This window comes from Artibeus jamaicensis, unplaced genomic scaffold (genome assembly GCF_021234435.1).
Source record: "Artibeus jamaicensis isolate MK-2021 breed Jamaican fruit bat unplaced genomic scaffold, CSHL_Jam_final contig_700, whole genome shotgun sequence".
In the NCBI taxonomy this organism is placed as follows: Eukaryota; Metazoa; Chordata; class Mammalia; order Chiroptera; family Phyllostomidae; genus Artibeus; species Artibeus jamaicensis.
The window spans coordinates 10,022,579-10,041,388 of NW_026521930.1; the positions used below are offsets into that span (position 1 = coordinate 10,022,579).

At 60.5% G+C, this 18,810-nt stretch overlaps 3 protein-coding genes across 16 annotated transcripts in view; 2 read left to right on the plus strand and 1 right to left on the minus strand.

The window, feature by feature from the left end:
* Positions 1–619: 619 nt before the first annotated feature.
* On the plus strand, positions 620–10,616 carry NHERF2 (NHERF family PDZ scaffold protein 2). 4 transcript variants are annotated; one of them, XM_037157346.2, is made up of 7 exons: positions 620–995; positions 3,211–3,411; positions 8,744–8,923; positions 9,195–9,348; positions 9,426–9,469; positions 10,008–10,070; positions 10,312–10,616. In XM_037157346.2, exons 1-7 carry the CDS (start codon positions 783–785, stop codon positions 10,468–10,470), a joined length of 1,014 nt encoding a protein of 337 aa, XP_037013241.2. In that variant the 5' UTR covers positions 620–782; the 3' UTR covers positions 10,471–10,616. The 4 variants fall into 4 exon arrangements, with proteins under 4 accessions (XP_037013241.2, XP_037013242.1, XP_053527727.1 ...); XM_037157347.2 differs by lacking the exon at positions 10,008–10,070; XM_053671752.1 differs by lacking the exons at positions 10,008–10,070; positions 10,312–10,616 and adding an exon at positions 9,807–9,917.
* Positions 10,617–12,227: 1,611 nt separating this feature from the next.
* Positions 12,228–18,368, minus strand: NTHL1 (nth like DNA glycosylase 1). 3 transcript variants are annotated; one of them, XM_037157268.2, is made up of 6 exons: positions 18,251–18,368; positions 16,671–16,909; positions 15,787–15,957; positions 14,383–14,542; positions 12,520–12,625; positions 12,228–12,406 (listed from the first exon to the last, which is right to left on the minus strand). In XM_037157268.2, exons 1-6 carry the CDS (start codon positions 18,366–18,368, stop codon positions 12,283–12,285), a joined length of 918 nt encoding a protein of 305 aa, XP_037013163.2. In that variant the 3' UTR covers positions 12,228–12,282. The 3 variants fall into 3 exon arrangements, with proteins under 3 accessions (XP_037013163.2, XP_037013164.1, XP_053527643.1); XM_037157269.2 differs by lacking the exon at positions 18,251–18,368 and adding an exon at positions 17,684–17,708; XM_053671668.1 differs by lacking the exons at positions 12,228–12,406; positions 12,520–12,625 and adding an exon at positions 12,632–12,963.
* The window catches only part of TSC2 (TSC complex subunit 2), a 36,021-nt gene continuing 35,577 nt past the window's right edge, over positions 18,367–18,810 (plus strand). For all 9 annotated transcript variants that reach the window (XM_053671661.1, XM_053671664.1, XM_053671662.1 and 6 more), the window contains exon 1: positions 18,367–18,604. In XM_053671661.1, coding sequence (XP_053527636.1) covers positions 18,367–18,604 — 238 coding nt within the window. The remainder of the gene's footprint in view (positions 18,605–18,810) is intronic.

Below are 18,810 nucleotides of genomic sequence, written 5' to 3' on the forward strand. Positions count from 1 at the left end.
GGCACGGGAGGGGTGGCGGGGGAATGGTTAATAGACACACACACCACAGATCAGGGCAAACACTCCTGGGGAGGGCCAGGGAGTCCCCCAGTCACTGACCTCCAGTAGATTGGGAGGGGCTGCTGTCACCTTACCTTCGAACCCCTCTTTCTGCCCCCTGAACAATTCTGGATCTCTGAGCTGAGCCAGAGCAGCTGTTCGTGCAGAGGGGATCCAGATACATGGACAGCGGTGCTAGTGGTGCTTTCCAAGAAGGGTGGGCAGAGCTGTAGGTGTGTTACCCTCTGTCCCCTGTGTGGGACTTAAGCCCTAGGACCCTTTCCTCTATCCCTCTCCCACCTTAAGACCCTGTTTTGGTGCAGTGCCCTGCATCCAGTAGGTGCTCAATCAATGTGCCTGGAGTAGGAGGCAAAGGTGTTGACGGGAACGAGGCTGCCCAGAGTGGGGGCGGGCAAACAGAGGGGCTCCCAGTGATTCCGAACCCTCTGTCATCTGCCTTCCCCTGGGCTCCCCAGAGCTGGCGGGCTGCCGAGACAGGGGCGAGGCCAGGATGGCTCGGACTCAGGGAGGGGGCGGAGGGGGCGGGGAAGGGGCGGTGCGGGGGCGGTGTCACCGCCGTAGCTCCAGCTCAAGCCCGAGGCGACGGGAGCCCGGTTGGAGCCGCGGCAACCGGAGCAGCAGGAATTGCCACCGCATCTCCATCGTCACCCGTGCCCCTGCTTGCTGGCGGTGGCTGTGAGTGCCGTGGCCAGCCTGTGCCTGGCTGGTGGGTAGCCGGCGCCATGGCCACTCCAGAGCCCCTGCGGCCTCGCCTGTGTTGCCTGGTGCGTGGCGAGCACGGCTACGGCTTCCACCTGCACGGCGAGAAGGGTCGTCGCGGGCAGTTCATTCGCCGCGTGGAGCCAGGCTCCCCGGCCGAGGCGGCAGAGCTGCGCGCGGGGGACCGCCTGGTCGAGGTCAACGGCGTCAACGTGGAGGGCGAAACGCATCACCAGGTGGGTGCCTGCTCCCAGGCCTCAGCTCTGTGCTCCAGGCCAGAAGGGGGTCGCACCAGGGCCTGCGTGCCCCCTGCTCCAGGAGGTGGGGGGACGTAGCCACGAAGGCAACGCCGGCCGCCGGCCTCCTTCCTAGCACCCTCCCACCAAGCTCAGTCCTGCACCGCGGAGGGAAATCCTGGCAGGGAGGAGCCCGCACTGCGGCTCCTCAGTTCACCTCTGGGTCTTTAGGCTTGCTCTGGCCTCAGTGCACCAAGTATGGAGCTGCGGGGCACCCTGGGGAGGCGCAAGGGGGTGCCCTGGGTGTTTTCTATATGTGTACACGCACACGTGTACACACCGTGTATGTATGTGAGTGTGCAGGTCCCTCTGGGGGGGTCACCCATGTGCGCATTATGTGTCACAGTAAGGGCACCCTTGTGTGTGCCTGCATCCGTGAGTGTGTGTGGGCTGGACTGTGCATGTAAATGTACAGGTCTGCACCCCAGGTGTGTGTGTGTGTGTGTGTGTGGACAGATCTGTACTCCTGGATGTGTGTGAGCTGCACTGTGTGTGTGTGTGCGTGCCCAGGCATGTGTGTTGACCAGCCTGCTTGTGTGTAGTCATAAGTGTGTGTCGGCAGTCGGTGTTCTCGTGGGTGTCCTGGCGATGGTGTTTGTGTCCTAGTGGAATCACTGCTGGTCGCGGTACATTCCTCTCCTCAGGGGCTGCCTTGCCCTGCCGGGGTCACCAGGCCGAAGTCCCTGCCTTTTGCAGCTGGAAATAAAAGCCAGAGGGAGGGCAGTGTACCTTGTCTCCACAGGTTCCGACCCCTGGGGGTGTCCATCTCCCACTGGCTGGTGACTCACCTGGCTTGGGTACAGCCACTCCTGCTCAGGTTCCTCTGTCTCCACAGCACCTGCGCGTCCATGACTATTTGAGTGTCTGGCCCCGGGGCCTAGAGGTTAATATATTGGTCCATGGATGGCCCGGGAGCAGAACTTATGGGCCTTGTCCTTCCATCTGTCTGCTCTCCTGTCTTCCACCCAGAATGTCAACCTGATAAGACTGTTTACTGAAGGAAGATGGGCATCAGGGCCAGAGGGCTTGGCTTGACAGGGCACCGGGAGGGGCTGGCAGGCCTGGCACCTAGCCACTGTTTAACAGGTGCTGCCACTCTCACCCCTGTTTGTCCTAGGCCTCTGGCGCAGGACCCCATGGAACCCTCTCACTGCCCCGGCAGGGAGGACGTGCAATTACAGCTCCCATCTTACAGATGAAAAAACTGATGTTGGAGATGTTGAGTGACTCCTTTGGGTACCAGAGTCGGGAAGCAGTCGGGTGCTAGAGTCGGGCTGCACAGGGAGAAAGGAGGGGCAGAGGAGCACCGGGGAAAACATGGGGCTGGCTCAGACCCTCCTCTCCATTGACAATTTCTGCCGAGCAGCTGATGGGGGCCTCTCATTTGCCTTCCCCCAAGCTTTGGGGTGGGGATGAGGACGTTACCCTTCCTACCCCAGTGCCAAGTGGGCAGTTGCTCCTTCTTCCTGCAAGGCACACTCTGGCATGCATGCCCTGTGGCCACCCACATGCTCCAGATACTTCATAGGCACCTGCGTAGATGTGTGGGTGGCCACATGCCACACTTGTCCTACAGGTGATCCTGCCCCTCCCTGCCTCCACCTGCTGGGTTTGAATCCTGCTGCATGTGTGGTTCCTGAGTAGGTACCTTGCCAAGAACCCAGGGCTTTCTCCTTTTGCAGGTCCAGCAGGGATGGTTCTGTGATCAGGAGGGGGGGGACAGGAATGGATGGCCTAGATACGGGGGTTTAGGCTTCCATGCTCTACCACTGAGAAGGACAGAAATGGGCACAGTCACGCCCAGACAGACAGCCAGGAGACACTCTCTCTCTCAAACCTGGACTGAGAGACAGACCCTGGAATAGATAGGAGCATACCTGCACAGCTGCCTCACCCAGCTTCCCATCTCCTCTTGGAGAAGAGCCTGGGCTGAGGCAAGGCCTTGGGACCACACTGTACCTCTTGCAGCCTGGGCGCCAGTATCAGGAGCCCCAGCAGAGGAGGGAGGGACTGCTGGAGACTGGGGGTAAGGGGTGGAGCCAACGGGCCTCTTGGTCCAGCCACCCACCCCTGGTACGCCAGCCTTGAGTGGTGCCACTGTCCATGTGCTGCCCAGAGAGCTGGCTGCTGACCCACTCCCACCTGCCTGTCCCAGGTGGTGCAGAGGATCAAGGCTGTGGAAGGGCAGACCCGGCTGCTGGTGGTAGACAAGGAGACGGACGAGGAGCTGCGCCGGCGGCAGCTGACCTGCACTGAGGAGATGGCCCAGCAAGGTCTTCCACCTGCCCATGACCTCTGGGAGCCAAAGCCGGTCTGGACACATGCAGGCAGCCTTGGCTCCAAGGATGGCCAGAAGGTATGGAAGATTCTGCCCAAAAGCCATTCTGGCTTTTTCCAGAACTGTCTTGGCCAGAACTTGTCTCTTGACAAGTCTGTTTCTGGTCACCTCCAGAAGTCACTCTCTCAGACTCTGCTGCTTCTCAGGGCCTTTCTTTGCCCCTGATGACTACCCTCTTGGCTACACTCTTTCTGCCCTCGGTCTGTTTTAAGCTGGTTAGGATCAGGGCAGCCTGATCCTCAGCCCCTGGCCCTCTTCCGGAATGCTCGGAGCCACCTGATCTAGCAAGAGGCCACTCTGACGAGGCCCCCTCCCCGGTCTAGGGGCTCAGGAACCCAGCCCGGGGATGGGCTGCTGGGATGTCCAGCTCTTTTGCCTGTGTCTGTGGCTCTGTCCTTGTGTCTGTCTGCTTGTTCTTTGAAGGCCTTGGGGAACAGGGGCTGGTCCTCCTCTGTGGGCGGTGTGTGGCTGGGGGCAGCTGAGGAGACTTTCTAAGCTGAGTCCTCATCTGATGGTCTGTGGAGTTGGGGCATCTCCCCCATTTCTGCCCCAAGGCTGGAGAGCTGAAAAAGAATTCATGGGGTAGGGGACTGTTCTAGGGCAGCGGTCACAAAGCTTTTTGGCACCAGAGACAGGTTTCATAGAAGACAATTTCCCCTGGGGGGCTCGGGGACGGGAAGCACAGCTCAGGTGGTGATGAGAGTGAAGCTGTAGTCGCGTGCCTGAGGCGTACCTTTTGCTGTTCCTGTAGCTGGGTTCCTAACAAGCCACAGTGCAGTACTGGTCTGCCGCTCGGGGGTTGGGGGCCCTGGCCTAGGGCGTATCCCTTGGGAGAGGTGATCCTACCTGGGAAGCACCTGGAGGCCAGGAGGAAGCGCCTGGGGCTGCTTGTTCCTCCCTCCTGAAGGTCCCGTGGTATTGTCTCTCATGTCCTTTCTGCCTTTTTTATTTTTAAAATATTTTATTTATTTACTTTTAGAGAGAGGGAAAGGAGGGGAGAGAGGGAGAGCAGCATCAATGCATGAGAGAAACAATTGGGAGTCTCTCACATGTAGGGGATGAACCCACAACCCAGGCACATGCCCTGACCAGGGATCAGACCTGCGCCCCTTTGCTTTGCAGGGTGACGCCCAACCGATGCCTGAGCCTCACTGGTCCGGGCTCCCTTTTTTATTTTCAAAGAAAAATAAAGCCCTTTAGGGGATTCAAGCCCAGGGGTTCCCCGGAGATGTGAGAGCTGACGTTTCTGGGTAATGCAGGGGATCCCAACATCTGCCTGAGCACAGGCCTGAGGTTTTTGTTCTAAAAGGAGGAGGGTGGTCCCAGGGCAATGGTGCCAGGCCCTGTAGTTTGCATTTTGCCCTGGGGCCACTGAAGGCTGGACTAGGGGATGGTAGGTTCAGATCCGCGGTATCAGGGGTCCTGGGATGGTGCGTGGGAGGCTCCCTCCTTCCTGGGCCTCCTGCACCCCTGCCAGGACATGCCCCCCCTCAGGCATGTGTCCATTGATTTGGACACAAATGCCAGTGTTCACCTTCCTGTGGAAAACTCACCCTCAGGCCTTATCTTCAGGATGGGGTGACCCACCTTGTCCTTGGGTGGAGCCTTCCCCCTCTGCTATTTCAGGCTCTGGGGCTGCAGGAAGCCCTGGGAGGGGGCTTCCTGTGGGTGTATTTTTAGAGAAACAGAGGGAGACCTGAATGACAGGTTTCTCTATGGCCGGGGCTAGCCTGGGGCATGGGACCCCAGAAGGTCAGGGGAGGCCCAGAAGACCAAGACCCCCAGTTTTGTTGGGCTGAGTTCAGAACCTCAGAAGGAGGCGCTGGGCCTCGGTGGGGACGACACTCACATGGCTTTGCTCCAAGGGGCAGGAGAGACCAGGCAGGATGTGTGTGTGCTTTGCTCTCGTGCAGGGTGGAGCGCCCTATGCCTTCTCAGACTCACTTACCTCCTGCCCTGGGGCTGAGCAGGGGGCGGGTGGGGGGAGACATGGGGGAGGACACTGGTGGGGCCAGCCCCTCCCTTAGAGGACTTTCAGGGCCTTGTAGGTGGTGACTCAGCCCCTGGCCAGACAGGGGCTGATAGTGGGGAGAGGGGACAGGCCCCAAACAGAGCCAGGGCAGCTAGCAACTAGCAGTGCCAGGTGGGGGCACTAACAGACCCTGGGCCCTTTCTTTTCTCACGAGAAGCCTGTGCCCCCAGCCTCTGGTTGGGGGGGTCCTTGCGGGGTGAGAGTGAGTGAGGTGACCAGAGTCCTGCAGGGGTGACTACTTGGCATAGGACCTTGTTCTGCAAGCGGGCTCCTGGGGCTCTTTGCTCTGCCGCTGCCCTGTGATCTTCCGCAGACTGGTCTTTCTTCTCTCCTGGGGCCTGGGTTCCTCCCTTGCTTCCATGTCTCCCCAGCCCTGGGTCCTGGGAGCAGGGCAGGGCCTTGCAGCAATTTCCTTCCCTTCTTGGGACGGAAACCTAGTCAGTGGGAAGGGGGGGGGGGCGCCGGGCTGGAGCCTCAGTAAGGGGGGCTGTGCTCAGCCACCACCCTGTTCCCCTGAGTGACTCAGCCCCATGTCCCCACCTGTCCCTGGGGAGCCTGGGTGTCAGTGGGAGATGGATAAATGTGGCAGCCTGGGCCAGCCAGAGAGCTCAGGCCACTCCAGGTGGATGCTCACCGCCTGCCACTTCTGTCCTGCCTCCATGGCCCACTCCTGGAATTCCACACCACGTGCCCCAGTCCCAGGAGCCCCTCCACGGAGCCCATCCCTAGGACTTGTGCAGGTTAGGTGGGGCGAGGGCAGGGTGGGCAGTGAGAACCCTAACAGCTAGTTTAGCCCGTGTACCCCAGGGTTAGGAGAGGGGACCCTGGTGTGATCAGGCTGGACCCTGAACGACAATGGGGCCTTTCTCTGCCAAGGCTGGTGAGTCACCACCTGAGGGGGCACAGCCTGGCTCCTGGGGTACCCCATGCCAGCCTCTTTGTCTAGTTAAAGGCACGGCTGGGAGGACAGGGCTTGTACAGCTCTGGGGCGGACCTTCTGGGAGCCGTGGGAGCCGTGGGAGCCGTGGGAGCCCGGGGGCCTGGCTGGGAGATGGCAGGAAGTGCGCTGAGCCAGGGCAGGGAGTGAGGAATGTGAGCAATGCGCGGGCGCCCCCTCCAAACCCACTGTCGCCTGCCCTCCTGCAGGGCCTCCCTGCTGGGTCACTGCGTTGCAGCCCCTCGGCGTGAGGGTCTAGAGCTAGGTTTGGTGCTCCGTGGAACCTGGGCTCTTGTAAGGAGAAGGATTTAGGCCAGACGGAGAAACCTCGGCTTGTGCAATGAGAGGCAGCTGTGCTGGGTTGAGGCCAGTGTGGTCCTGAACCCGGATGTGACTTCAGCCTGGCCTCATGGCCCAGGATGCCCCCTAAGTCGATGCCCTCCCCCCAGTCCTTTTCCCGTTTGGGACCTCAACAGCCCCTGCCCTGAAGGTTACCGTGGAGGGCGTGGGAGGAGGCCACAACCCGTACCACCGGGCTGTCCCGTCACAGGTGTGGGTCGCCTTGTGTGTCCTGTAGCGTGTTTGTGAGCCTGGGTTTGGGTGTCTGGTCTCTGACCATGGGTTGTGCCTCTGCTGCCTGGGCCCATGTCCACATTCCAGGTGTGGTCATGTCACACTTCCCAGTCCCACGCGCGGCCCTGTTCCAGTCAGCCTTGGGGGCCCCTGCTCTGACAGCCGGTGCCTGAGGGGGCTCTGGGGAGGTGTGGGCCCTCCTCAGAGCTGAACACCTGCACTTCCAGGTTCGTCTGGGAGAGGACATGAGCCTGTATGGCAGAGCTGTGGAGAACTTGGGGGCTTACATCTCCCCCAGTTCAGACCATGATGCTCAGCCCTGTCCCCAGGGAACTGAAGGCAGCAGCTCTGTCCCTGGAGATCTTGGGGTTATGGGGCTAGGTGCTAGCCTGGGGCAAGGGTCCCCAGGGAGTTCTGAACAGGCTTTGGGGGTTAGAGAAGAGGTCTTGGAGGAGGGGCACGGGCTGGCAGGAAGAAGCTTTTCCCAACAGGTAGGAAGGCCCCGTCCCGGGAGCGAGGAGCGAGGAGCGAGGAGCGAGGAGCGAGGATTGTACTCTGTGAGGAAAGATACTCTTGCTCCCACAGCTGGGTGGCCACCAACTGGCAGGCAGAATACTCACAGTCAGATTTGGGGTTTGGAACCAGGTTTCAGGCCTGGAGGCTGGAGTGGTGCAGGAGGGGGCCTGGGCTGCCGTGGGGGCGGGGCCCAGGGCCTGGAGACCTTCCCTGCAGGCCGAGGGGCCTCCCTTCAGTGCTGCCCCAGCCTGGCCTCAGATCCCTCCACCACCCGTAAGGGAGGGGCCTGGCGAGCACTCCCACCCCAACACTCACCTGCACATGCACCTGAGCCCCGAGCCTCCCGGGAAACCTGAGCTGCTGCCTTCCTGCTCACTCAGGCCACCGCCATGTTTAATTGAGCACCAGTAGCCGCTGGCCACTCAGTACTGTGGTCACTGACTGCCCCAGGCTCCTGCTGGGTGGGGGTCCTGGGGCCCAGCCCCTGCCGGCACAGCTCCCTGGCCCAGAACCCTACTGCAGGATGCCAGAGGTAAAGCATGGCAGGGCCCTGGGATGTTGATGAGGGAGCCGCAGGGCATCATAGGCCTCTGTGTCTCAGAAGGGAGGGCAGGCGGGCAGGCCCCTCCCTCGGCCCTCTCCCTGGGCTCCTGCCGCAGCCCCTGCCCCGAAGCCCCAGCCCGACATCCCTCTGCCTCTGGTGAGGGTTGGGGTGGAGATGGGGGTGGCTCCAGCTTGCTCTGGAATGTGAAAGCAAACACAGTAGCACTGCTGCCAGCCCTATGGGAGAGAAAACAAAACTGCCCAAGCCCGGGACCCTGCGAGCCCCACATTCACAGAGGGAGGTAGGGAGGGGGCTGCTTGCAGGCAGGGCCCACAAGGACAGCCGTCCTCGACATCTAGATGAGTGGCAGCTGGTCTCGCCTGGCCTCTCTGGCCTGTGCTCAGCACTGTTGATCCTTGAGCCTGTTAATTCTTCCAACGTCCCCTAAGGCCCTGGCCCATCAGAAGTCCTTGTGGGGACTGGAAGCTGAGGCTTTGTCCAAGATGTCAGGGCCGGAACTCAGTCACAGGCAGCCGAATGGGGCCCCCGGGTGTGGGTGCACAGCGTTTGTCTCTGCCCCTGGGCAGGGGCTGATGCCCAGTGAGAAGCCGTGCCCAGTGGTGGCTGCTGCCCACAACCGCTGCTGTGCTGCAGGGGGTGGGGTAGAGGCCTCGGGGTGGTGTCCGTGGCCTCCGGGGGCGGTGAGAGATCAGAGCTGGAGCCTGACCCGGAGTCCCATGTTCTGCAGGATGTCAATGGGCCTGCAAGGGAGCTTCGTCCCAGGCTCTGCCACCTGGTAAAGGGCCCCCAGGGCTACGGGTTCAACCTGCACAGTGACAAGTCCCGGCCAGGACAGTACATTCGCTCGGTGGACCTGGGCTCGCCCGCCGCCCACTCTGGCCTCCGTGCCCAGGATCGACTCATCGAGGTACCCATCCCCGAGGCCTTGGGGTGTCAGGTGCCCTGTGTGCTTGTGCCCCCGTCTGCATGTCTGTGCCTGTGTCCCCCGCATGTTCGTGTCTGGGCCCCAGGTCCTCCCTGGGAGGAGGGGAGTTTCTGGGAACTTGAGCTGGCATTCCTCTTGCCGCCGCGGCTGGTGACAACATTGATGAATATTTGATGCCACACCTGGCCAGGCAGCTTGGGGGGCTGGTGGGGCCTGCCCTCAGGCAGTGCTGTCCCCATGCTGCTGGCGGCAGGTGAATGGGCAGAATGTGGAGGGGCTGCGCCACGCAGAGGTGGTCGCCAGCATCAAGGCGCGGGAGGATGAGGCCCGGCTACTGGTAGTGGACCCTGAAACAGACGAACACTTCAAGAGGCTGCGGGTCACACCCACCGAGGAGCATGTGGAAGGTGGGCTGCTGCCCTGGGGGCCTGGGATGGGTCGGAGTAAGGGGGGCCGGGCAGCCACTGATACACTGTCTCCACAGGTCCACTGCCGTCACCAGTCACCAATGGGACCAGCCCTGCACAGGTGAGAGGGTGGGTCCAGGAGCCACAGGGGCACCTCTGGGGGTCTCCAGGCCTGACAGAGCCGCCCACCTCTCTGTATTTTCAAGGTTGTGACACCCAATCGGGCCCCCACACTCCCAGCTTTAATGCCCCCTACGGGTTCTGTCCTGAGCCAGCCACACGGCAGGCAGGCGCCTCCGGCCCGGGGCCTGCTGCCCCTGCTGTTCTCTCTGTTCAGCACTGCCTGGTTACCTGGAGTCACAGTCTGTCCTCGGGAAGCTGTCCCTGGCTCTGCCCCAGGGGATGCTCGCATGCGGTGCGTGCATCAGAATCGCCCCTCCCTATTGTGCCTTGGCCAGGGGCGGGCCACCTGCCCATTCACTGTTTAGTGCCCAGAGTCCTGCCTGCAATGGGCTTGGAGCGTGGAGGCCTGGTGCCCACTGCCGAATGGAGGCACAGATACAGCTCTGGTGCGTGCTCATGTATGTGCGTGTGCATGTGTGTACACCAGTGACTCTGGGCAGGACCCCTGAAGCTACACCTTGCCCTTGGTTTCCCAGCTCAATGGTGTCTCAGCGTGTTCATCCCGAAGCGATCTACCTGGCTTAGACAAGGACAATGAGGTAGCGAATGTCCACCCACCTCCTCTGCTGTGCTTACACTTTTGGGGGCGGGCCAGAGAGGCCTTTAGGGTGGGTATTTGTGGAACTTTCAACTTGGACAGTGGGGCCTCTGCCTCTAGGAAGCCCTCCAGGGCCCACTGCCTCAGCCCCACTAGGTATCCTCTGGTGTGAGCTCCTTGGGGAGGATCCAAGTTTGGGGGCTTGGGTCCAGGGCTCACTCTTGCCATCTGCCCGCCCGCAGGATGGCAGCACCTGGAAGCACGACCCATTTCAGGAGAGTGGCCTCCACCTGAGCCCCACAGCGGCTGAGGCCAAGGAGAAGGCGAGAGCCACCCGGGTCAACAAGCGGGCGCCGCAGATGGACTGGAATAGGAAGCGTGAGATCTTCAGCAACTTCTGAGTCCCTCCCTACCCATTTGCTGGACCTGGGCCTCTTCCCTGCATGGACTTTGGGTCTCACCCCTTGGGTCCAGACCAGAGTTCCCCAAGCCTCAGTGGACTGGAGGAGGTGCATCCTCACTCCCAGAAGCCATGGTGGTCCCACCACCACCCGGGAACCTACCCACGTCTCAGTGAGTCCCTGTCCTGAGCCCCTTACCGTGGGTGCTGAGGGAATGTGGCAGCAAGATTGGGGAGAGGGAACCCCCAGTATGTGAGAGAGACACTGAGAAAGGGAGGGGCGGCGGAGTGACCCCAGGGGCCAGGCCCTTCCTTGCTGCTCTGCCTGGGCCTGCTGACTTAAAGGAATTTGTGGTTTTGCTTTTTTTCCAACAAGAGCTCCAGCTCGACACATGTTTCCACTTAATACCAGAGCCCCCACCCCCACCAGGACATGCTCTCTAAATAATTGCAATAAAACAAACCTTTCTCTACAAACCATTTCCTCCCCCACCCCCTCTTTGGCAGCAGCCATCCTGGGTGGGAATCCCTGGGACTTCCTGGGACTGAGAAGGGGTGGGCAAGCTGTTTGAGGGGCTTCGGGTGAAGCCTGAAGTGTGGAGGTGGTGGGGAGGCCAGATGTGGCTGTAAGAGCTTTTTCCCTGAGCTCCATCTTTGCCCTGTGTGGCATGGGGGTTCACTAGACCAGGCCCTGGTCCCCACCACCAGGGGTCTAGGGTGCAGGGCCTGGGTTTTCCGAGGGGCCCGAGGATGGAGGCTTCCTGCTCCTGAGGAGGGTGGCTTCTGGACAGGCCCCTTGTTCCTGCACCACTGCCCCCAAGCTTGGGGGGTGTGGCTGTGCAGATGCTACCCCAAGAGTGACTCCGGTCTGTGAGCTCAGCTCCTGCCTGGAGCCCCGGCCCGGTATGGCCCCAGACTGCCCTGAAACCCAACATTGGCGTCAGCCCTGTGAGCCATAGCGCACCTGTACCCTTGGAATAAACAGGCCTTCTCGCACCCTTGGCTGCCTCTGTCCTTCCTAAGCCCTCAGGGGTGGGGGATGGTGGTCCAGGCAGGAAGTCAGCAGCCTGGCCTCCCACTCCCCAAATCTCAGCTGCTGGAAACTGGGTCTTATTCTTAAACCTCCCCTCCCTGAATGCATCCACCTGGTAGCTAAACCCAAACTCCTTTCAGTTCCAGCTCCCTCGCCCCTCCCCCAGCCTACTTAGGGGTCCTGCTCTCCTCTTACCCTCTGGCACTCTGAGGCCCTTGCCCACCTCTGCCTGGTGAGGCCCAGCTCCCTTGCTGGCACCTCTCATGAAGCTCTCTGGGCCCCTAATGCTGCATGGCACAGCGTCACCCTCAACCCCCCAGCAGGTACACAAAGGTCAGGCCTTGTGCCCTGTGGCACACAGCCTGGGCCTCCTGGTGTTCTTCTGGAGGCCCAGTGACTCTGTAAACCCTGGGGGTGGGGCCTCCCGGTTGAGGGGAGGCTCTCAGGGGGCACCAAGTTCAGGAAAGGGGCTGTTTCTGGGCCCCCGGCCAGCTGCTGAGGCAGGGAGGAAGCCTAGGCCCCCAGCGTCCCCAGCAGGCTTCCCAGCAGCAGGCTACAGCTGGCTCGCAGGATCTGCTTCTTCAGTCTGGGCTCCTGCACCCCCACCCACAGTGTACACAGCCCTGAGTGTCACGCCCACATCCTGGCCCCTCAGGCAGCTCCACTCCAGACACAGAACACAAAGCCCACGCACCCTACCAAGGGCAGAAGTCGGGTCCCAACTGCTGCAAACCCCCCAAACTTTATTATGAACCGGCTACAGCTCTCCAGACATGGCCTTCAGAGTCCCCGTGCAGCCGGGCACAGGGCCTGGTTGAGGCAGGCCTGGCATCGTGGTCGGACAGGCAGGCAGATCTGCTGGCCAAAGCCCACCAAGAGTCCATTAATCTCTCTCCACAGGTCCCTGTGGGGGTGAGAATGAGTGAGTGACGAGAGAGAAAGAGAAGGAGGAGGAGGAGGAGGAGAGGGGGAGAGGGAGGGAGGGAGGGAAACCCCTTCTCGCCCTTGCGATGGCACCTGGGCAGCCACTCCTCCAGGGCTGCACGGGTCTCCTCTGGGGACTTGGTCATCTTCTTGGTCCACCTGAGTCGGTTGGCAATTCTGTGCACGTGTGTGTCCACTGCTGCTGGGAGACAGGGCACAGTGAACGTGGGGCACACCAGCAGACCAGCCCTTTCCTGCCCATGACCCCACCTTCAGCCCAGGTTGTGGGGGGGCGGGGAGGGTTCTGAGTCTCCCTGGCCTTCCACATGGAGCATCTGAGGAGGGCCCAGAACTGCACAATACTGGCCACAGACATGACAGTGGATCACCAGACCACCCCCATTACTGGGCAGGGCCGGGCCTGTAGCCAGAACCCAGAGAACTTGGGCCCTCCTTTGGGCTTCAGGGAGCAGCATCTTTCAGCCCAGCCACCGGCTGAGGGTGCCAGCATGAGGCCATCGCCTGCAGAGGCAGCACCTGTAAAGGACAAAGTGAGGAGTGCAGCCAGGCCAGCTGTGGCTGTCATCTACCTGGACCTTGGAGGTGACCGTGCTCCCTATCACCCAGAGGCCCAGCCTAGGGTCACACCACACCACACCTCCTGTGGGCTGGTCCAGGAGGTCCACTGCTTCCCCTGCTTTTTGGCCAAAGCTCGAGAGGTCAGATGCCTCGCCCAAGGTCACCCAGGTGGGGTGGCAGAGCTGAGATCAGCTTTTTCATCCAAGGGGCTTCTGGGGAAGCCCCTGGGAGACAAGTCCTACTCTTACTAGGGTCTCCCTACAGGTGACAGGGCCCAGAGACAACCAGAAAGGATGGCATTCTGATGCTGTCTGCTGTGGCTGCCATTCCCAAAGCCCTGTCCTGTCAGGCAGTAGGCAGGGGGCCCTTCAGCACAGACCTGCCAGACCACTCCTGGGAAAGAGCAGCTAAGGACAACTGCATAGATAAGCTCAAGTATCTGCTGAGAGGCTGGCATACCTCCTTGCAGGGGCCTAGCCTCTCCTTGACCCGGTTCTGGCTCCATGGGGCTACCACCCCTAGCTGCCCTTCTACTCACAGGCAGGGCTAGAAAAAGGCTCCCACCCCAGGGGGCAGGCTTCACAAGCTGCAGGAGCTGGTGGTGTCCCCACCCCCTCCCAGCTCCCCCTCCATGAGTCCCAGAGAAGCAATGGGGTTGGGTGGCAGGTCCTGCCTCAGTTTCTGAGTTGGCTGGGCCTGCTGCTAGGGCCTCAGAAGCCCTAACTCTGGGCAAAGCCTTAGAAAACCTGACCTAGGGTCTGTCTCCACACAGCGATCCTCTGATGCCAGTACGCCGGGCCTGGATCCAGGCAGGGATTCCAGGAGGGGGCTGCTCCACCCCAGCTCCTCCTCCCCAGTCCTCCTCTCCCTGGGTCTCCCTGCCTTCCAACGTCACTGCAATCTGCCCACACTCATTCCAGAGCCTCCTGCTTCTGGCCCCGTCTACCACCTCGTGACTTTGCAGATGCTGTTCTTCTGCCTGGAACACACTTCATTCTCTTGGCCCCCTTCCCACCCTTCAGTTTTGGGCTGTTATCACTTCCTCAGGAAGTCTTCCTAGATGCACACCCCATCATGGTTCTACCCCACCAGTAAGGACTGTGCAATGTCTCTCTCCCTCAGGTTGAGGTCTGTCCCTGAGTCCATCACCAGAGCCCAGCACAAAGTAGGTGCTCAGCAAATGGGAGCTCCTCCCGCTGGTACTCATTTCAGGGTGACACAGGCCTAGCTCAGTGCTGAGAATACCTTCTGACCCTTTGGGCTGAGTTGTAGATGAGACCTGAGCTAGGATCACAGGTCACAGGCTGTGGGGAACCCTGAGAGTGGTTAGTAAGCTCAGAGCTGGCCCCACCCTCCTCATGGGGAAATGCCACTCACCAATGCCTGACACAGTACCCCAGGCCACAGCCATGGCCAAGTGTGCCATTTTGGGCCCGACACCTGGCAGTGCCACCAGCTCTGCCACAGAGGCGGGGATGTCCCCGCCATAGTTCTGCTGCAGGATGGCACTGGTCTGCTTGATGTATTTCACCTTGTTCTGAAAGATGGAGAGAAGGGGGCGTTAGTCCTGGAGGTAGCATGTAGGTCCAACATGGAAGGACAGGGCCAAAGAGGAACCACAGGTGCCCAAAGCTGTTTGTCACCTGCCCAGGACATACTCAGAAGCACCTGCTTGCTCCTATCCCCTCACAAAGTAAGACTGAACCAAAGGCAGCAGGCAGCCTGCGGGAAGCTCAGTGGAGGCATGTACCCCTCCCTCCCACCTGTCTGGGCCAATAACAAGCCTGTGGGATGCAGCTTGGGTTCCTCCGGGCCCTATTATCACTCCCAAAGGCTGGGCACGCTAAGCAAGGCCAGCCACCTCAGCAGCTGGGTGCAGCAGCACCTGGGCCTTCAGGAAGGAAGGCTGGAGCCTGGGGTTCCCTGCTAGCCGCCAGGCCAGCTGGGTGGTTCCCATCCTGTGCCTGAGCAGACAGGGCTATTTAAAACCCATCTGACACAGTGCAACCCACACCACTGCCTAAGGGAAGCAGCCACACCCACCCCGCTACTTTCACCAGATCGGCCCACCCGAAGTCCTGTGCTGTGGCCTCTTGGGGCTCTGAAAGGGAAGGGGTGACACACTCCAGGGAGGCTTAGAGTAAACAAAGGGAACAGTGGGTGGGCAGCCTCAGCAAGGAAAGGAAGGGCCAGGCAGCTGGGCGGGGAGGTGGAGGAAGGAAGGGGTGGGCTGCAAACAGGAAAGGCCAAGGAGCGCCAGGGCCTAGACTGGAGGTCCCACTGCCTGGCCCACTGTGGGCTGCTCGGAGGGGTGGGGGTGGGGCTCCAGTGAGAACTCACATCCATCCAGACGCCTGTGGCCAGAAATGTCCGAAATGTCCAACCTGGCCTCCTGCATGCCCCCAGCTGCACACACCTCACCACCCCCCCACCGTCCCCAGCCACCTGATGTCTTTTCCAGGCCAATGGCAACCCCTGGAAGGGGTAAGCAGCTATGAGAACAGGGCCAGTCTGCCCCACAGATAGCTTGGTACAAGTGGAACATTCCAGGGCAGGCTATTGGGACGGGGAAAACGTCCCTGTTCAGGGCAAGGCTGTGAGGAGGTGTGAGAGCCCGGGACCAGCCCCTGTGGACCCTGTCCCTTTCTCTTGGGAACAGGGCGCTAGGTGGGAACGAAACTGCACTTGGGGATGAGGAAATGCCTCGCTGCTGCCGGGTCTCCCGCCTTCGGGGTCCGGGTCCTAACCCGCGCGGCCACATTCACCACAGGCTGGGCTCACCCTCCAGAAGCCCACAGGGTAGATGAGTCTGCCCAGCGTGATGTCATCTGTCTGCAGGATGCTGTCCACTGTCAGGCCCCAGGCCTGTAGCCGCTTCATGGCACCTGCTGTCACCTGATCTTTGGTCTGGCTGGAGAGCATCAATGACAGCAGCACCTGGTACCTCCGCACCTGCTCTCAGTGACAGGGATGAGAATGGTGGGGGGGCCTGGTTGCTCACTATGGGCCAGGCCCAGCCAAGCCCTTTACCTACCTGGGAATGTATGGGCTGTCAGCCTCCCACCCACCCTGGCAAATGGGGGACAGGTGTGTAGAGTCTGGCCTGGGCCTGCTTTTCATTTATAACATGGGGACAATAATAGCACCTGCTTCTCAGAAACACCGTGAGGCTTAATGAATTGTTACAACACATAGACCTGCACCTGGTGCAATGTCAGTGCAGCAGCCATTGGCTGTAGTGTCACTGCCACATGAATGACGCTACCATCCATTTGACAAACAAGCAAACTGAGGCCCAAAGAGGCATGTACCTAAGTCAGCAGCGGCAGAGCTGGGATTAGAATCACGCTGGTCAAAGAACTGGGCTCCAGGCCAGGGAAGTGCAAAAACTTCTTTCTCTATCAGCAAACTTACTGAATGCCCCTTATCACCCAGCATGGTGCTGGCAGCAGTCAGAGCACCAGGCCCCACACCACAGGTACCCCTGGCCTTCTGAGTGGCAGGCCAAGGGTACCTGTGGCAAGTGAGTAAGACAAACGAGTTTGCCCAGTGTTCTCAGGGTGGTGTCAACCAAGAGCTATCGGGTTGTGCCCTGCCACAGGCCTGAAAGGAGACAAGCAGCTCGTTCAGAAAGGGGTTACCAGGCAGATGGGGCCCCTGCCTACCTTTGGGGGTGCTTTGGGGTCATAGCAGTGCTCAGCCCCCAGCTGGTCCACAGGTGCATCCTTCCCACTCCGCATGGTGCGGATGTTTGCCAGCTGCTCCTGCCAGTCCTGAGGCTCCCAGCTTGACACCTTGAGTGGCTTGGTTGCCTCTCCTTTCTCATCATCTGAGGCCTCGTAGGCCACATTCAGGCTCCGGGCCTTCCGCTGACGCTTCACAGGGTGGTAGCTTTTCCTTCCTTCTGCAAAACAAAATGCCACTCAGTTCTTTCAGTGGGGAACACAGGTAAGGATAAAATGTTGCCCTAACTGCTCTCTCAGCTCTTATCATTCTTTCCTTTAATAAGTGTCCACTACACCTGGGGGTGCTGTCCTCTGTAGCATGCACCCCAGTGCAGGTCAGCCTTCCTTGTGCCACTGCCCGCCTCTCCCCCACCCCCACCAAGTCCAAGTTAACACACCAGAACTGTAATAGCCTCCACCATTATGCCCCCAATCTAGTCTCCACACTGTCAGAAAGAAATTTTGTAAGACCAAAATTTGATTGTGTCACTTCCTGTTTAGGTCTTCATTGACCCTGGCTGGTGTGGCTTAATGGATTGAATGCCAACCTGTGAACCAAATGGTCAATGGTTCAATTCCCAGTCAGGGCATGTGCTTGGGTTGTAGGCTAGGTCCCCAGTGGGGGGGGTGTGTGGGGCAGCTAGGCATTAATGTTTCTCTCCCTTTCTTTCTCCCTCCCTTCCCCTCTCTCTCCCTTAAAAAAAAAAATCATTGTTTTTTCCTTGTACTCATAATGAACTCCAAACTCTGTCCTGGCATCAAAGCTCCTTCCTACCTGGCTTGACTTGTCACCGGCACCAGCTCGCCCCGCCCCCCCCCCCCCCCCCCGCCCATCCCTCGCATGAGTTCCTCCCATCATGCTTCTGTCCTAGCGGGTCTCCTTTCCTGGACTACCCCTGGGGTTCTTGGGGTGCCTATGGGAATCCCTGTCTGTCCAATCCTGCAGGCATCACCATAGCACATGCTGCTGAGGCTCCGTCAGTCTCCTTCACCTCTCAGGCACATGGTAGGCACCCGGTAAGCCCTTAACGACTACAGGATAAACATAACAAAGGCCATGCCCCTTCCTGTTTTCTCTTAGAGGCACCCTTTAGCAAGGGGAGAGGACTTCTGGCTAGGGGTAACCTGGACACCTGACCTCTCCGAGAGGTAAGCAGCTATGAGAACTGGGCCAGTCTGCCCCACAGATAGCTTGGTACAAGTGGAACATTCCAGGGCAGGCTATTGGGACGAGGAAAACGTCCCTGTTCAGGACAAGGCTGTGAGGAGGTGTGAGAGCCCGGGACCAGCCCCTGTGGACCCTGTCCCTTTCTCTTGGGAACAGGGCGCTAGGTGGGAACGAAACTGCACTTGGGGATGAGGAAATGCCTCGCTGCTGCCGGGTCTCCCGCCTTCGGGGTCCGGGTCCTAACCCGCGCGGCGAGCAGCCCTCGAGGCCATCCCGGGACCCCAGCCCTCAGTCCCTTGCCGTCCCTGCCCCCCTCCTCGCCTTCCTTTCCCCACCCCGGTCGTGGCGCTACCTGTAGACACCTCTCCTCCCCTTTGGATCGGCGTGGCCTCCTCCCCACTCCCCGGGGGCCTAGCCCCAGATCCCCGGCTTTGGCTGCGGGTCACCATCCTCAAGCCCGCGTAGTTCATGATGAACTCCTGCGGACTACATATCCCGGCGGTCTTCGCGGCCTGTCATGTGACTCAACACTCACAGCGGTCTTTCCAACCGGGGAAGCTCGGAACTACGACTTCCAGCAAGCCGTGCTTCAGCTGTGGGTCGTCTGCTGCGCGAGTGCGTACTTCCGGCGGCAGTGCTCAACCCGCGGGGGTGTGTTCTCTGCTCGGCGCGCGGAGGGCCCGGTGCGTCGCGGCCGCAGCCCGGAGTGAGTTCCCTGCGGCCCCTCGACGGCTGGTGCAAGCCCAAATCGTGGTGTGGTGCGACCCCGAGGGGGCTGAGGGGAGGCAGCCACGCCCCGCCTACTTGGTGATGGGGCAGGGCCAACCCCACAGTGTCTTGGGTCCGAGTCTAGGCCGCGCCCACCTTAGCCCGACGACCCTGGAGCTCCAGGCACTCCTTCGTGTTAAGTCA

What these genes read in the sequence shown, in the direction of transcription:
- NTHL1 (XM_037157268.2), bottom strand. Translation starts at nt 18,368, where the DNA reads ATGAACTACGCGGGCTTGAGGATGGTGACCCGCAGCCAAAGCCGGGGA. An exon ending in ACCCTGTGGGCTTCTGGAGG is followed by an intron (nt 14,543 to 15,786) that starts GTGAGCCCAGCC and finishes TCCATCTTTCAG; the next exon opens with AACAAGGTGAAATACATCAA. An exon ending in CTGGAGGAGTGGCTGCCCAG is followed by an intron (nt 12,407 to 12,519) that starts GTGCCATCGCAA and finishes TCACCCCCACAG; the next exon opens with GGACCTGTGGAGAGAGATTA.
- NHERF2 (XM_037157346.2), top strand. Translation starts at nt 783, where the DNA reads ATGGCCACTCCAGAGCCCCTGCGGCCTCGCCTGTGTTGCCTGGTGCGT. An exon ending in GCTCCAAGGATGGCCAGAAG is followed by an intron (nt 3,412 to 8,743) that starts GTATGGAAGATT and finishes CATGTTCTGCAG; the next exon opens with GATGTCAATGGGCCTGCAAG. An exon ending in CACCGAGGAGCATGTGGAAG is followed by an intron (nt 9,349 to 9,425) that starts GTGGGCTGCTGC and finishes CTGTCTCCACAG; the next exon opens with GTCCACTGCCGTCACCAGTC.